The sequence below is a fragment of the Bombus terrestris genome, chromosome 13, assembly GCF_910591885.1.
Source record: "Bombus terrestris chromosome 13, iyBomTerr1.2, whole genome shotgun sequence".
NCBI classification, from domain to species: domain Eukaryota; kingdom Metazoa; phylum Arthropoda; class Insecta; order Hymenoptera; family Apidae; genus Bombus; species Bombus terrestris.
The window spans coordinates 9,808,287-9,824,304 of record NC_063281.1 but is presented as its reverse complement, the minus strand read 5'-3'; the positions used below and the strand labels follow the sequence as shown (position 1 = coordinate 9,824,304).

The window sequence follows — 16,018 nt, the reverse complement described above, 5'->3', positions numbered from 1 at the left end:
ACTTCCGAAGTTTTATTTGTTTTTTGTTTCTTCAATTAAAGTGGAGAAACAAAACACTCAATGTGATGCTGTGAACATTTTTAGCTGTACTATATTTTACGATTAACATTGTATAAAATTTTTTTTGTAGAAAGATGCAAGATTAGAAAGAAAGCTTAATCTATTTAAATTTAATTTATATTTAAGTTACATCACGCATATTTAATACGTTCATTAATTTTTGTCTTAACGCGTTTGTAACACAAGCAAATGTTTATTAATGTTTAATATCTTTGCCTTTAATTTTTATTTTACATATGTTACATAAAAAGACAACTATGCTGTTATATCGCTATATCCGTTATAATTTATAAAATGAAATATTCGTTCAGTTAATATGTAAACTATTGCAGCGTAATCAGAGCGTTTTGCAATATGTCAAATGTTCTATCGTAACTAAAACAGAGTTACCTTGTTTTTTCTATGATTATGCATATATATATATACACATAAGAGGGAATGATTTAGTAAAATGCAACAAACTGAATCATATTTTAATGTAAACATACTTGAAGTTTTAAAGTTAAATCCTCGACACTGTTATATACTTTAACCAATTTTGAAAAAGAAAAGAAAGGAAATGGACACTGGAAAATTTTCATAAAAATTCTGTAAAAAAAGAAGTGGGAAGGGGATACGTTCGATTATCAGTTAAATAAAAATGCTGCTTTTGATTGTGAAAAATGAAAAATTGCGAATGCAGCAGAATCGTTTGAACCGTTGTTCGTAGAACGCTCTTAACAATATAATTCAAATAAATTTTCTTATGTATAAAGATATTATCGAAGACTATGAAGAAGGGGTTCATTTTCAGAAATTTCGGAAAATGTAAATCGTTTGTTGGCTTTTGTTTAAAAATCCTGAGCGGCAGTTTGCTCCAATTGACTTTGTATTCCAAATTGTAAATCAAGTAACGACAGGTGTCACATTAGTGCACGCAAATTGTCTTTTCGTCATTGTTCTTCGGTTTCGTAGATGTTTTTCCATACGATGTGCTTTCCTTCTCTTTCGTACGGCAAGGTGAATCAGTGCACCTGCATGGCCTCGACTTGTTGCGCTCTCTGGCCGCAATGCAGCTGTAGTAAAGAATGTAATAAAAAATCAACAACTGGAAGTACCAGATCTACGTTCAGGGCAATTAGCGAAAGAAGTTGTTTCCATTAACGTGAAATTTCCACACTTCTTCCGTTTCCCTCTTTTCTTTCTTTCTATCGATACTTACATGCACGGTGAATTTTTACAATAATAACATTTCGCTTTCAACTTTTTCTGACTGGATTTAGATCTCTTGCATCTACAGGGTGTTGCTTTGCAAACACAACAAAGGGCTACTAATACTTTTTTCTGTTTGTCGCTCTTTGCGTGATTAGACTCGTATTTGCAATTATTCAATGATTTATTTTTCGCTTTTTCCATACATACGGCGATAATCTTCCGTCGTGTTTTAGGGCTGCAACGAATAGTTTCTTAATATGATATTTTCGGAATGTGCTTCTTACTTTAACCCTTTGCCAGGGTAATAAAATGACGAAGAATTGGAAATGTACGATTTAGGAAATTATTGTATTTTCTTTTCAAGATCTCAGAATCAAGTAGGAAAATAGTTTTGACGCGGCGGTCATTGACGATATATTGAATTTTAAAATTGTTCTCTTGTCCCTGTGATCTTCATTTATAATGTACTTATAGTACGCATTATTAAAATAATACTGTAAATTATGAGTCATCTAATGATTGCCTGTCCGAGTTTCTTGCGATTTACAGTATTAATGGGTTAATCAAAGTAGTAAAAACATCCTACCTGATACAATACTTTATCTTCCTATCTTCTCTTCTCTCATCTCTTTCTACATTAACATTACAACAGCAAGGAACTTTTTGGCATCGCGCACAACACGTAGATTCGATTATTTTTTGCTGCAATTCATCCATCACGTCGGAAAAAACGCTTAGTCGTTGATAAGGAAGGTCATCGGAGTTATGCTGCTTAAGTTTCTCGCAGCAGCAGCATTCATTGATGGAATCGGTTTTAAGATCGGTCAAGTTCCTAGAAAAGTAACGTCGTACTTCTTCTCTAGGCTTCCACGCAGTGACGTACATAGTGCAATCGTTATTAGACTCGGTCAGGACCGGTCTTCCATCGCAAATTGTTTTCTGCTCCTTACACATGCACATATTTATAGGCAGTTCACAGTACGAACATTTTCGTGCTATCGCCATACACGTGCATTTGTCGCGAGGCTTATCGCAATAAAGACAAAACATCGATTTCATGTACCCACTACTGCTCTTCCTTTCGTAAATTAATTTACAGTTGCATTTATTTTGAGGTTTGTAACAGTTTACGCAGTTTACCATCAATCTACAACTGTTTAATTGTAATTAAGTTTAATTGTCGATGAGACATCGACCGAGGTGAATAGATTCCGAATGTTCATGCAAATTCATATTTTTGTTAATATATTTACCTGCATTCGTTCCGTGATCTACAAAAATTGTTGCAAGCAATTATTCTTCTACAGCTACACTCCTCCCAGGCTTTTTTATCACGGTATGGATTCGCACGATTACTTTCTTGAGAAATAGTATGATAACACGATCTTTCCTTTTTTAAGCAACTTTTAGGATAATTTATAGGTTCGTTATTGTATTGACGCATCGGTAAATAATAACAATTGCATGTGCTTTTTTCGGTTGTAATATAATCGGTAACACCCGTATGCTTTGTATAACTTGGGTTTGTGTTTGTACATATCATACGAGAGTCGAATTTGTCAGGTTGCGTAGATACCGCGATAGATTCTTTTTCAGAATGCACAATAACATTTATTTTTTCACCTGATTTGTCCTCTTGAGTTTTAGTAATCTGCGGTTCAAGTCCTTTTTCTTCTTCAACGTCGATTCCCTTATCAAGCTGTGGCTTCGTCAACGATTCATGAATTTCTCGATTTTTAGGCATATCTTGAGTTTCAGATATTTCTTTATCGTTTTTAGGATTTCCTTGGTTTCCTAATTCAATACCAACATTTTGAATCGGCGAAACAGGCGAATTTTTGCTATTCGTAACAGTTAATAAATTTGATTTATTTGGATTATTTTTACTGACATTAGAATTTATTTTATGTTCTGTATTATTTTTTATTTCTTTTTTGGTGGATTGCGAAGGATTAGAAACAGGATTGTATTTATTGTTCTTTTTATTTCCTTCGTATAAAGGCGATTTTGTTGAATTAGTTATATACGGATTTTTATTGTTATTTTTATTTTCCTCGTTTACAGATTGCTTTTTTGAATTATCTGTACTCGATTCAAGTTTATCATTCTTCTTCGGTGTAAGTATTTTCTTCAGCATAGGTATTTTCATCGGTATAGGTATTTTTGTCGGTATAGGTATTTTTGTCGGTATAGGTATTTTTTTCGGTATATATGCGAACAATTTAGAGGGAACAGATTTTTCCTCCCCTTTTGTATCGTCTTTAGATTGCTCTGGAAATTCGCTAGTTTCTATTTCAGGAATTTCAACAGTTTTATCGATAATAACATCAGGCGATGCAGGTTCCACGAATCCTTCAGGCTTTGGTTCTGGACGTTCTGTTCTACCTGTAATCATTTTTAAGCCTTTGGAAAGAAGCGATGGTTTCATTATTTGTTGGATGATTTTCGTGTCTTTACTTTCGCTGTCACCTTCTTTCTCTAACTCTCTCTTCTCTGCTGTTTTCGTATCTTTAATTTTGCTGTCATCTTCTTTCTTTAACTCTCTCTCCTCTGCTTTTTTCATATCTTTAATTTTGCTGTCATCTTCTTTCTTTAACTCTCTCTCCTCTGCTTTTTTCATATCTTTAATTTTGCTGTCATCTTCTTTCTTTAACTCTCTTTCCTCTGCTTTTTTCGTATCTTTAATTTTGCTGTCGTCTTCTTTCTTTAACTCTCTCTCCTCTGCTTTTCTCGTATCTTTAATTTTTCTGTCATCTTCTTTCTTTAATCTTCTCTCCTCTGCTTTTTTCGTATCATTAATTTTTCTGTCATCTTCTTTCTTTAATCCTCTCTCCGCTGCTTTTTTCGTATCTACAATTTTGCTATCGTCTTCTTTCTTTAACTCCCTCTCTTCTGATGTTTTCGTATCTTTAATTTTGCTGTCGTCTTTTTCTTCTAACGTTCTCTTTTCAGCTTTTCTCGTGTCTTTAGCTTCGCCTTTGCCTTTCTCTTCTAACGTTTCATCTTCCAATTTTTTTCCCGCTGATTTCTCTTTCAGTATTTCTTCATCTTTTTTCTGAGATAACTTTCGTTTCTCTTCAATTGCTAGTTGCTTTGGTTCAGGTTTGCTATATTCCTTACGCAACTTGTATTTTGAATCAATCGTATCTTTCGCCGATTGTTCCAAAATATCTGTTTTCATAACAGGAATTGGCAAAATATCAATAATTCCTACAGGTTTTGGTTGTATAGGTTGTTTCAACAACTGTTTAAGTACAATTACTTCAGGTCTTATTGTTCTTGATGGGACAAACTTTGGCATGTCGGCTGGAATTTCTCCCAATTCCTTGCTTTTTTCTGGTTCAGCAGGTAACTTTTCCTCCTCAGGTAACTCTTTCGTATCCTTTTCTTTTTCCCTGACCTCCACATCTTCAGCCGGCTCTTCCTCTAATTTGTCTATACGTTCTTGTAAATCCACAGAATGTTTTGGGCATGGTACAAACGTCGTCGTTTCTTTTAAATCTTCCGAAGGTTTACGACAAATAGTTGTTGTTTCCTTGTCTTTTACAGTGGGCTTTTCGATAGTCTTCATATCGACGCATACATCTTCTTCTTCCTCTGTTATACAATTACAAGTCATCCATGATTCTTTGTTTACTGTCTTAGAGTAAGGTCTTCTGCTTTTACAACTACATCGCAGATTAGACCTATCAATTAATCCTTGATCTCTTTTACGATATTTACATATACTTTCACGAGTTTTTATGGGCAATGTACGACGTTCGCTATCGTTAATACGATAATTTAAATTGGGCTCCACTGACCAAGCGTCGGATGAAATACATACATCTGTATTTCGACTGCTGCAAACTGATTTCGATGACCATCCGTCGCTCTCCGAGTCTGTCAAAGTCTTCGTTGTATAAATCGTGGAGCAAGGTTTCTCTATTTTGTCGCATATAATAAATTTCGATTTTTCAAACGACAAGTCTGACTTATCAATTGTCATGAGAGTATCGCTATTATCGATGTCCTTGCATCCACATTCGGTCAAAATAGATTGAGTGCTTACGCGGACATCTTTGTCGAGGTTGTCATAGACGTCGATAAAATTACAGCTTTCTACTTTTAGCGTGTTTTTGGAATCTTCGTATGGGCCTGAACTATAGGTAGTGCTGTCGTCGTTACTTTCTTCGCTTTTTACAAGAAGATCGATCGAATCCTGTTCTTGAGATTTTCTGCGCTTGTTCCGAATTGAAGTGACAAGTTTGCTCGAAGAAACTTTTGACTGTTCCGTCGTCGTTTCTGAGCATGATTCCGTGCATGATTGAGATTTATCTTGTTTATTAGTTGCCTAACAAATAAAATAGTAAGTGGACAATTTTTTTTTTTTAAACGAAATGCTATAGACAAATAAAAAGTAGAATTACTTGGATATTTTCGCTGGCTTCGGAACAAATATAAATGTTCACGTTTCCAGTCATCCTACGATTATCAGTTTTTACATTGTTTAATGATTTTGAATGCTTCTTTTTCTTTCCTTCTTCGAACGCGTTATCTTTTTTACTCTGACGTTTTCCTTTTTCCTCGTGTAATTTTCTAATATTCGCACGTGCGCTATTATATTTTTCTCGAAGACGATGCGATTTTAAACGATTATCAAACTGCTCGTTATTTTTACGTAATCGTTCTATCGTTGAACTATTCCGAGTGGTATGTGGTCGATGCTCGTGCTTCATTTTTACTAGAATTCCTTCCTTATCTACATAGCAAACTTTATCAAAGTTAGCTTCTTCTTTTGGCTTCTTATCGGCATCTTTCTCTTCTTTCTGCTTTTTAAAACGCAAAATACATAATACATTAAAATAATAATTTCCTTCATTTTGTTTGCGCGTACACTGGCAATAAAAATGTGGTAAAAAATTGAAGTATCCTTGATACTTGCATCTTAAATACCATTTTACATTGCTTCACGATATTCTGCATCGCTTCTTTGATCGAGCTATTGATTATTTCTGTTAATTTCGTAGGAGAGATCTTGCCTTCTCTATCATGCTTCGTGCGTGTTTCTGAAAAATTGTCACAAGTTTCAGAACAAATACAATCTCTGTTCGAATCCAAATCTACTTCTCTATATTTGTCTAATTTCTGAAATTTTTCTTTCGTGCAAGTCATCGAGTCGCAAATTTCATTTGCATCCAAATCTACAGTTTCAGATTTATCTTTCGTGCAAGTTATTAGATCGCAAAATTCGTTTTCATCCAAAAGTACCTTTTCATCGCTTTTCGTTTCATCTTTGACCTCATTCTCGATTTCGCCTTTGATTTCATTCTTCGCTTCATTCTTGATTTTATCTTTCCAAATGTTTTTATTCTTTCTGTCCTCTTCAGTCGTTCGTAAGATATTTCTGTCTTTGGTATAGGATACCTTCTGGCGTTCAAGATGTGCTGCAGGCAAAGTTCTAGGCACTGACACATTTGGCGACAATGGAGGGGAACCGCTTGCTTTTACACCGTGAAGTGGATCAATTACATTTCGATCGCCGCTTTTTGGAAGTTTTTCTGAATTTTGTCCCGGCAGAGACATATCGTTCTCTATTTCCAAAATACCTGGCTTTGAATCCGTTTATCTGCGATTGAACTTGTTAATTATATCTTTTTTCTACTTCTTTCTTTTACGTTTGTCTTTGCCAAATCTTACGTCGTCTTCCAGATATATTCTTCTTCGATTTTGAAGAAACTTATACGTTTTCTTCGACATAGCCGAAATACGTTTATATGTTGGAAAACAATAATTTTATTTCATCTCTCGGATAGATAATTGTTAATTCTTTTTTTATTCGACAGTTCTATTAAAGGTTATACATTTTAATAGGATAGAAAATTTGAAACAAACGAAAATATTTTTGCGTCCATCGGAGCTATGATTATGAAGTGTGTTGCATGTAATACGATTAAAGTATCGTCATTTTTAAATGATGAGCGAATATTTATATATCTTGAAATACCGATGGCGAATGACGATCAATTCGGAGAATTGATATTACTCGGAAAGAATTTGTGCAGAGCGTGCGAAACCTTTAATAGTACGGTGTGATTAAGAAATAAGGGTTTAATGCACTTAGGGTTTCTAAACTATATATTTTCTCTTTCTAATTCAAAAGAGGAACGCTATTAGTTTAATTACTGACAAAGCTTTGGATAATTCCTACATGCTTACATATTACATGCATTCTGTACATTTTCACGTATTTAAATAATTTCACAGCATAAAAATCCGCAGTCCAGCCTTTAACATACTTAACAAACTATTTATTTCTCCTATGATAAATTTCCACCATTGAGTTTGCCAATGTAAGTATAAGATCCGATAACTAACGGTGTCTCGAGATTATACTATCAGGAATCAGATTCCAAAAGTTTGTAACACACGTTTGAAGATATTATTTTTACCCTTTTACTGGATTGACTCGTTATTATCACTTGTTTCATCGGCGGATGTTAAAGTACCAGATTTATGTGTCTTTTTAACGCAACTACAAGTAGAAGATGCCTCGCTTAAAACTTCTGCGTCACATAAGCAATCATACATAATTTCCATTTCTTCAAACTTTACGTCTCCTCTGTGCGTCTTGCATTTGTGTTTCTTATATTTAGGCGGCTAAAATGATAATTAAGAAATATATATGTGGTTGTGCCAGTGGTTGCAATTATTAATTCACATTTCAAGTTACCTTGAATGGTGCTACCATTTTATCAGCGAATTTCTTCATCACATTCGGCTTTTGTCGAGCTTGTCTTTCACATGGATATAGTTGTTCCACTTCTTTACTTTTGTCTGCCTTTTCAGACAAGCATATTAACGGTATCCTATTTCTAGGTTTCTTACGAACTTCTTGACGTCCAGCCCTTGTTTGAAATTCGCGTAAGACATTTTTATAAGCTTGCGACTCTTGATAAGCAAGTCTGCCGTCCTTTTCTTTCGGTTTAAGCTTAAAGCGAAATAATTATCTTTTTAACGAAAGCGATACTCTGTCTCGTATAGTATATGTACTTCAAAAATGTGACAACACGAATCATTTTTGTGTTAGAGTATCAAAACCATCGACAAGGGATTTTATGGAAAATTAAAAAGATAATATTTGATCATTGTTCCCTGGAATCTATTCCTTTTGCCAACATTATATATTTTGAATAAATAATTTTGTTGTCCACTCGCAAAGAGTATTACACATCTCCTGAGAAACTTGTTTACTTACCGACGAATCAGGTGCAGGAGAACGATCGACCTTTCGATCTTGCGCATCTGAAGATCGATGAGAACTTCCACTTCTTCGTCTTCTAATTTCTCTTTCTCGAATTAATCTCATTCGATCGTGCCTTTTCAATTCTTCGATCAGTCCTGGACTCTGATACATGGGCAAGTATCTTTTTACCATAGGCATTTCAAATTTTCGTTTCGCCATCTCTAGATGATGGGAAGCACAGTTCTTACAAATATCTGGTCCATAACTTCGCGATGGAGATTCACGAGCAAAGTATTCATTTTCGTATGATTTCAATTCTTCTGCTTCGCTTCCTTTTTCAGCAGTTTCGGGAACAAGTCGACGTGATCTTTTTGATCGTGATTTAAGCTCAGGATAAATCTCTTCGTCATCGGTGAACGTTGATTTTTCTGAACCATTGCGTTTTCTTCGTTTTGACCTGTCATGTTTATCGCGATTATTTTTCAAATATGCTTCCCTTAGTTGAATACTAAATAGCATTAAAGAGAAGAATTTCTTTTCGTCAATGAGACGATGTTGAAACTCGTTGTTTTTTATCCCTGTCTTCGCCAAACTTATTTGTCGGATATAAGCAGGAAATTTTTTTTAAATACTCTAGAAGCCTAATAAAAATTCTATAAAAGCTATTATTATTATTACCTAAGATATTATCATTATAGGAGATGAATTATTTTTCAAGAAAACTGAAGATATAAAGGCTTGAAAAATCGCCAAGTTACAAATGATAAAATGTTTAATTTCCTTTAAATCTTTCTTTACATTCGTCAGGAATTCGCCAAACAACTTAATATGTACTTACCTTGCTATCTATTTTGATATTTACCTTCGACGATGCTTTTCTTTCTGTCTTCTACTCTCCTTATTTAATTCTCTAGAAAGTTCACCAAACTTTCTTCCGTCCGCGATATTTGTATCTTTCTCAATATGATTATCTCCTCTATCATGTTTGTGCAATTTTGTTTGAATGGATTTGTTTTTATCTGATAGATCGGTGGTTTTATCGAACTTCGTCTTTCTTATTAGCTTGTCGAAAAATGTGTTTTTATTTCCAGTATCAATTTTCGGAAGTTTCCCTTCTGAGATTGTTGGATTCACTTCCGAATATTGCATTTTAGATCCTGCAGCTTCTTCCATAGTCGCTTGTCGGTTCCTCGATTCATGACCAACACCGTATAATTTTAAATCTGCTGTTGGATCATACAATGAAGTATTATCTGTATCTGAACAAATTGTTGCAATTTCTTCCGAAGATTCTATTCTGTCCTTTATTTTCTTCGTAGTTATGTTTTTCATCTTTCTGTTTTCTTCTAATTCCGTGTTTTCTTGCTCTAAATCTTTCAAGTCTTTGTACTCAAAAAAATCATCCTTCCTATGCTTTTGTTTGATCCACGGTTCTGTCACCTTTGTGTAATCTGTTTTACCTTTAGGTACAGTCTGACTAACTCTATTTGTCTGTTCCGATATAGTGTTCATATCCAATGAATAAATATCTTTATCTGCAGTTGTCTCAAACGTGATCTCTGATGTGCAAGAGCAGAGATCCTAGAAGAAGCAAAAGAATGTTTTTCATCGTCTCTGGTATTTTGTAATGTTAACTAGACAGCGGATTTATGTTCTTAGATGAATAGTTAGAAGAGTTAGAAGAGATAAAATTCTTCCATTAAATTTCGAATAAATACATAAAGATCCAGAGTCTAGTTATAAACTTATATACAACATTTTTAAAGTATAAATATGATAATACTAATTCATCGTTTTCTGTAGTGCTCCACGTGTCTCTATATTTAAGTCCCGTAGACACTTTTATGTCTGACGGTTTATTGATATCCTCTACTTGGCGAACACATTTTCGTATTCGTGAGTCTTTAGTCTCATCTACCTCGAAATAAGACGTGTCTTTCACAACAGACTCCAGATGCCTGTTTTATCGTACGTTTGTTAAAAATAATCATGTACAATAAGAAGTATTTACTATTATTAAATAATTATATACAAATTAAAAATAATTATAGTCTTTCATTTTTTATACAACATTACCTTGGTAATGGTTTCGTCTGGAAATTCTTTTCATACGATAGCCTCCTAGTTAGAGTTTCATCAGAAGTATCTTCCGTTGTTGTCTTTCTACTTCTCCTTCTGGCCAAGTCTGATGGACTATCAGTGTCTCTGTCTTGCACTTTTAGTAGACTCTCGTTTTCCTCGTCAGACGAGGAGGAAGAAGAGGGCGAGGAATCCTTCGTCCTTCTAACTCTTTTATACGATTTGATTGGCATTGATTGCTTTCTGTGAAGCATACTGACAATCTTATTCATAAGGGATGGACGTTTCCTTTGCAATCCTTTGCGTGTCTTCTCGCCATTCTGTCGAAACGATAAATTTCTTTCTTTGATCGAATTTTCAACTAAATCCCATCTTAAATGGTTCTTTTTGCAACAAAATGGATACTATAAATTCTTATAGATATCATATATCTTCCAGTGTCTTTAAAAAAGAGTGGGTTGCATAAACTCTTAATTTCGCTCTATATCGTTCGATAGTACTTTTTAGAAAACGATGGACCAAAAATTTGAGGTGCCTTAAAACGAAGTTTAAGCAAACTTCCTATCCTTTCAATAAAACGTTAAATCCTTCCCCAAGGAATAATGATCCAGAAATATGAACATATTCGGAGGGCTTAGAATGTTTCATACCTCTCCTTTACCGAGCCAAGGAATTCTCGCAACTGCATCGACGATTCTATTTATACGACCTAGTTTCCTTCTATCCTTTCTATCCTTCGGAAGTAATTCTTCCGAATCGCCGTCTATTTCTATGTGTATTACTTCTTCTTCGTCGACATCTTCACTCGGCCAGGATTCCGTGTCGGCAATCGAACTTGATGAATCCGAATCTCTCACCTCGGCAACCGGCCGCTTTTTTAATTTGGCACGAACTTTTCTACGTGCCCTCACAACGAAGCCAGAAGTTGGTGATTCACTGCCCGAGATCGATTCTTTCACGAACGGTTGGTTGAATATCTAAATACGAAACGATATTAAAACAGCAGCAAAAAGATAAGACATTTAATGAAGTTGATATACGTCGAAAAGATTTTACTATATCACGTTGAAACGCACTTGGATTGTTACGTCGTCTCGAATTTTCTGTGCTTCCACGTCTTTGAATCGTTTCCTCGTTTTCTCGATTTCGACTTCCTCAGGAGATTCATCTTGATACGCTGGGACAATTAACATGGGTTAATGTAGTACACTTTAATGAGGTTGTCTCCACTATACGTTAAATTCTTACTGTAACTGTATTCGGTACTTTGATCGAGATCTTCCAAGGATTTATCATCCGTCTGTTCACCGACGTCTCTTTCCATTTTGTCTGCCTGCTCGGCTCTCAGTTTGTTTCCTTCTTTCTCGTTCTTCACTTTTACCTCTTCTTTGTCTTCTTTTTTTCCTTCTTTTTTTCCTATTATTTTCATTGCTTTTTCTTCTTCTTCTTCTTCTTCTTCTCCCCCTATTACCCTTCCATTTTCGTATTTTTCTCCTAATATCTCTTCATCTTCATATTCTGTACCTAATATCTTTTCATCTCCATATTCTTCACCTAACATTTCTTCATCCTCAGTTTCATATTCTTCACCCATCATCTCTTCGTCTTCCACTTCATATTCTTCACCCGATATCTCTTCATCTTCAGCTCCATATTCTTTATCTAACATCTCTTCCTCTTCAGTTTCATATTCTTCGCCTAACATTGCCTCGTATTCTTCTCCCATCATTTTACCTTCCTCGTCCATTATTTTATCTTCTTCTTCGTCCAATTTCAATTCAGGTTTTAGCAACGCTCTTCTTGGTATTTCAAATTGATCTTCCGAAGAGTCTCTAATATTTTAAGGGCGTTAGCGATCACCGGTTAGCCTATTCAGGATTTTTATCATTAATTAATTTACTTCTCCTCACTCATGTCGGACAAGTCACCATAGTCCATCGGTGACCGACAAATGGTGCACAAGTTCTGCAAATCCGCGAAACATTGCGTACAATATAGGCCAATGCAACCAGGAGTTGGACATTTAACATGTGGATCCTCGTCACGTTCCACTGCTCCACACAGAAGACACGCTTTTTGTTTCAATGGAAAAAATATGTTCAATAAGGGAAACGTGGCCCACAATTTCTCTTTTAAAGTCACTTTCTCGATTTTTTCCCCTTCGGTCAGGCCAAATTTTCGGCGTAGTTGACGTCTAGCAAACTTCAAAAAATTGCCCCTTGACCTAGTTCGAAGTAAAGATTAGAAGAAAATAAGTATTTCGCATTTCGAAAGTTTCGAAAAAACAGATTTCGACCCGTCTGTAGTTAAAGTAAGTTCACCAGGTAGATACCTTGGATATAAAGAAATTGGATACCTGATGATGTAATTGTACAACCAAGCTGCTCTCTGCTTTGCTCTCTCGGGATAATACTGACACATGACTACCTGTCTCATTCGTAAACCATAAGGCTCGAAAAATGCCATCAGCCAGCAAAGAAAGATCAAAACGAGGATCTGAGTGTATTTATCGAAATCAGGTGTTACAGGAACCGGAAGACAAAGCATCGTATCGATTTCTGTTCCCTGCCCGTGTGGCGTGAATGCTTTTACGATACTTTTATAAAGGTCAGCTAAATATCCATCGCCTGATACGTGAATAGTTACCACGTTTGGTCGTTCGACCTAAAAGAATGCCGTATTGCTGTATGAAGTAATTGCAATAATTATCAGCAGTCTAATAATAATAGTTTGTCATTTTACTTTGCTTTGAAATCGTCCGTAAAGTTGTATGGTGTTCAGTACCCAATAAAGACAATAATCTATCAACATGTATGCGATAAGTTTGACCGTAGCTAGGCTTAAGAATATGATAGACTTGGATAATTTTGTTCTTTCGGATTTTATTAATATGACGGAAGAGAGTGGCACGTATTTGTTCCGTTCACGTCGATTCAGTGGCAAAACTGTTTCCTTGTCTTGACGTGTTCTTATCAAATCGATGGTACGTAGATCGTCGGTTATGTATCGATTGTCGAAACGCTCGCTGGTTAACCATTTGTAACGATAGCGTAACACTCTGAAAATATTAGATCGGATAGTCAATTTATATTGAATATTACATTTTTCACATTGTTCTAGAGAAATGCGCGAACCTATTGAAATTACACGATTGAATAAATTCATAATTATCCAACTATTCCTATCGATGTAACAGTTACATTACATTACCTGAGTATGATAAAGAACATGAAGAAGGACGTGATGAAATTCATGAAATCGAAGAAACCAAAAAGTTTGTCCGTTCTTGAGCGTATTTCTGTAGTAATACTCGTGGATACGTCTTGTATCGTCCTGCTTTGGTTCGTTTCGAAATGAAACGAATGGGAGAACTTAACTTTAACGTAGAACATCGCTTTCATGTGCATCGTGAACTTCTTAATTTCTACGAATTGCGACTGTAAAAACGTGTCCGGGGGAAAGAAACAGGGAAAATTCAAATTTATTTCAAGATAACTTACTGCTCCTTACGACACCAACTACGCTGTCAGCGATATAGGAAACAAGCATGCAAATGAAATCCAGTGGCTTCACTATGTAACACAGACTACTGACAACGTAAGTTATGTTGCAAACCAATCCAAAAATTGGACCCAATTTTGCTTTGCAATCCGCCACTGCTCCTTCAAAAACGCTTTGGCACCTGTCGAAAGGTGTGCCCAACTTTTTGTTACATATACTTATGATACTTCCCAGCCATTCGAATACCGCAGTGATAACTCTAACTATGATGAGATACGAAGTAAAGGATGCAGGTTGTAGAACTTTTAATAGATTGTACACAAATTCTACTTACGTATGCTAAGAACGACTCTTTTAATCGCAATTAGAGTCTGTTTAATCTTCTTTACGACCACTTTGACCGTCTTTATGACTTTCGATATTGCTTCTCGCAAAGCGTAAAACGGTTGTTTCGCTAAATCTATGACGGTCTTCACCGCTTCCTTTAACTGTTCCTGAAGAGTAAACGATATTTTCTAGTTGACCGTGAATGCGATCGATATTCGAGAACGGGGAATTTAATGACATAAAATGATATAGAGCGATATACGTACTTGCGCACAGGCTAGTGACTCTGAAAGTACACCAGTGTTGTGCATAGTATTCTTCACTGGTCCTGTTAAAGCTAAAATAAACGCGTACGCCATTAAAGCTTGCCTTCCGCGTTTCGAGAAAAATTGCGGCAAGAGAAGAAACACAACGCATCTGAAATATTTTTCTAATTATTTAAACTACCAATAATATATCGTACATGTTGTATGTATGATAAATATATACGCATATCACAGCGTACCGGACTTGGAAAGAAAATGCAAGACCAAGAGTGAGAATTATTCCTATTATTGTACAGAGGAACGTCGCAGACGACAGTTTAAAATGCAATTGAAACACGAAAAATATGAAAAATATGTACGTCAAGAATATTCCACCAACGAATCCTGCAAAGCTTTTTGCTATGTAATTTTCTAATGTTCCATCGGTACGAATTACAACAATCTTTTTATGTATCCAAGAATCTTTTAAAATAGCAAAGATTTTGTCTAAGAGGTGTGTAACCTTCTTCTTAAACCTGTCTCGATTTTCCAAACATAGTTAATATAAAAACGAAGTCAAAATTTCTCGATTATTTAAAGCTCCAGTCTAACCATATTTTTCTTCGACGAATTTGCTGCTTCAAAGTATATACAGGTTTGACGATACCCTTCGAAATCTCAATCGATGTCAGTTTTTCATCCTCGTAACTTTGCCTCAGTTTTTCCAATTTGTTGGCTTTCAGTACCAATTGGAAAAATGCCATGATAGAGCTCTACGTACGCCTAACGTTAATAAATCACGCAGACAACTGAAATTATTCTTTGTACGATAGTTCCTTATGTAATTAATGGTTAAGTATACAGTTAACTTTTACTGTCTATAGTGATACGATTTCATTTTTCTTTTCTTTTTTATCGAACTGTATAAAATATAGCAAGTATGTATACATTACGTTATATCGCCAGCTATAAGTTTTTAAGTATACAATAAAATTACGAATTATATTACAAATAATACGAGCTGATTGGCTGCGATCAATTTTCCTGTAGTTAGGAAATTTATATAATTGGTAATAATAATTCCATAAATACATTCCACTATAATTCCAACCGCTACTAATATCGCGTTCTTATTTTATACTGAATCGATAATGTCGCATGTGACACCAAAATGATAAGGGTCTCATCCGATTGCCTGAAATCGTGCGACTTGAAAAAGTATTACCGTCAATGTAATCGCACGTCTATTCGTGTCTAAGCTGTCCATCGTTAATACACATTCGTATTTCACTATCTACGAATGCTGATAACGTATCGTACGAGCGAACAATTAATAACGTGTTCGCAATTGATGTTTATCACGACTGTTAGGTAATATGTCGTTACA

General features: G+C 35.2%; 4 protein-coding genes across 4 annotated transcripts; all 4 read right to left on the bottom strand.

The window, feature by feature from the left end:
• Positions 1 to 532: 532 nt before the first annotated feature.
• Positions 533 to 2,397, bottom strand: LOC105666426. The gene is made up of 3 exons (XM_012315725.3): positions 1,841 to 2,397; positions 1,262 to 1,489; positions 533 to 1,115 (listed from the first exon to the last, which is right to left on the bottom strand). Exons 1-3 carry the CDS (start codon positions 2,395 to 2,397, stop codon positions 968 to 970), a joined length of 933 nt encoding a protein of 310 aa, XP_012171115.3. The 3' UTR covers positions 533 to 967.
• Positions 2,398 to 2,503: 106 nt separating this feature from the next.
• Positions 2,504 to 6,819, bottom strand: LOC105666427 (calponin homology domain-containing protein DDB_G0272472-like). The gene is made up of 3 exons (XM_048411541.1): positions 6,190 to 6,819; positions 5,664 to 6,062; positions 2,504 to 5,587 (listed from the first exon to the last, which is right to left on the bottom strand). Exons 1-3 carry the CDS (start codon positions 6,817 to 6,819, stop codon positions 2,504 to 2,506), a joined length of 4,113 nt encoding a protein of 1,370 aa, XP_048267498.1.
• Positions 6,820 to 7,665: 846 nt separating this feature from the next.
• LOC125386189 lies at positions 7,666 to 10,413 on the bottom strand. The gene is made up of 4 exons (XM_048411327.1): positions 9,342 to 10,413; positions 8,492 to 8,936; positions 7,967 to 8,224; positions 7,666 to 7,893 (listed from the first exon to the last, which is right to left on the bottom strand). The coding sequence occupies exons 1-4, from the start codon at positions 9,989 to 9,991 to the stop codon at positions 7,690 to 7,692; spliced, it is 1,557 nt and encodes a 518-aa protein (XP_048267284.1). The 5' UTR covers positions 9,992 to 10,413; the 3' UTR covers positions 7,666 to 7,689.
• Positions 10,414 to 10,424: 11 nt separating this feature from the next.
• Positions 10,425 to 15,528, bottom strand: LOC100643093 (DC-STAMP domain-containing protein 2-like). The gene is made up of 13 exons (XM_048411540.1): positions 15,244 to 15,528; positions 14,892 to 15,167; positions 14,653 to 14,803; positions 14,394 to 14,553; positions 14,059 to 14,322; positions 13,769 to 13,982; positions 13,301 to 13,616; positions 12,915 to 13,222; positions 12,459 to 12,782; positions 12,030 to 12,390; positions 11,807 to 11,939; positions 11,635 to 11,735; positions 10,425 to 11,535 (listed from the first exon to the last, which is right to left on the bottom strand). The coding sequence occupies exons 1-13, from the start codon at positions 15,393 to 15,395 to the stop codon at positions 11,203 to 11,205; spliced, it is 3,093 nt and encodes a 1,030-aa protein (XP_048267497.1). The 5' UTR covers positions 15,396 to 15,528; the 3' UTR covers positions 10,425 to 11,202.
• Between the last annotated feature and the right edge of the window lie 490 nt (positions 15,529 to 16,018).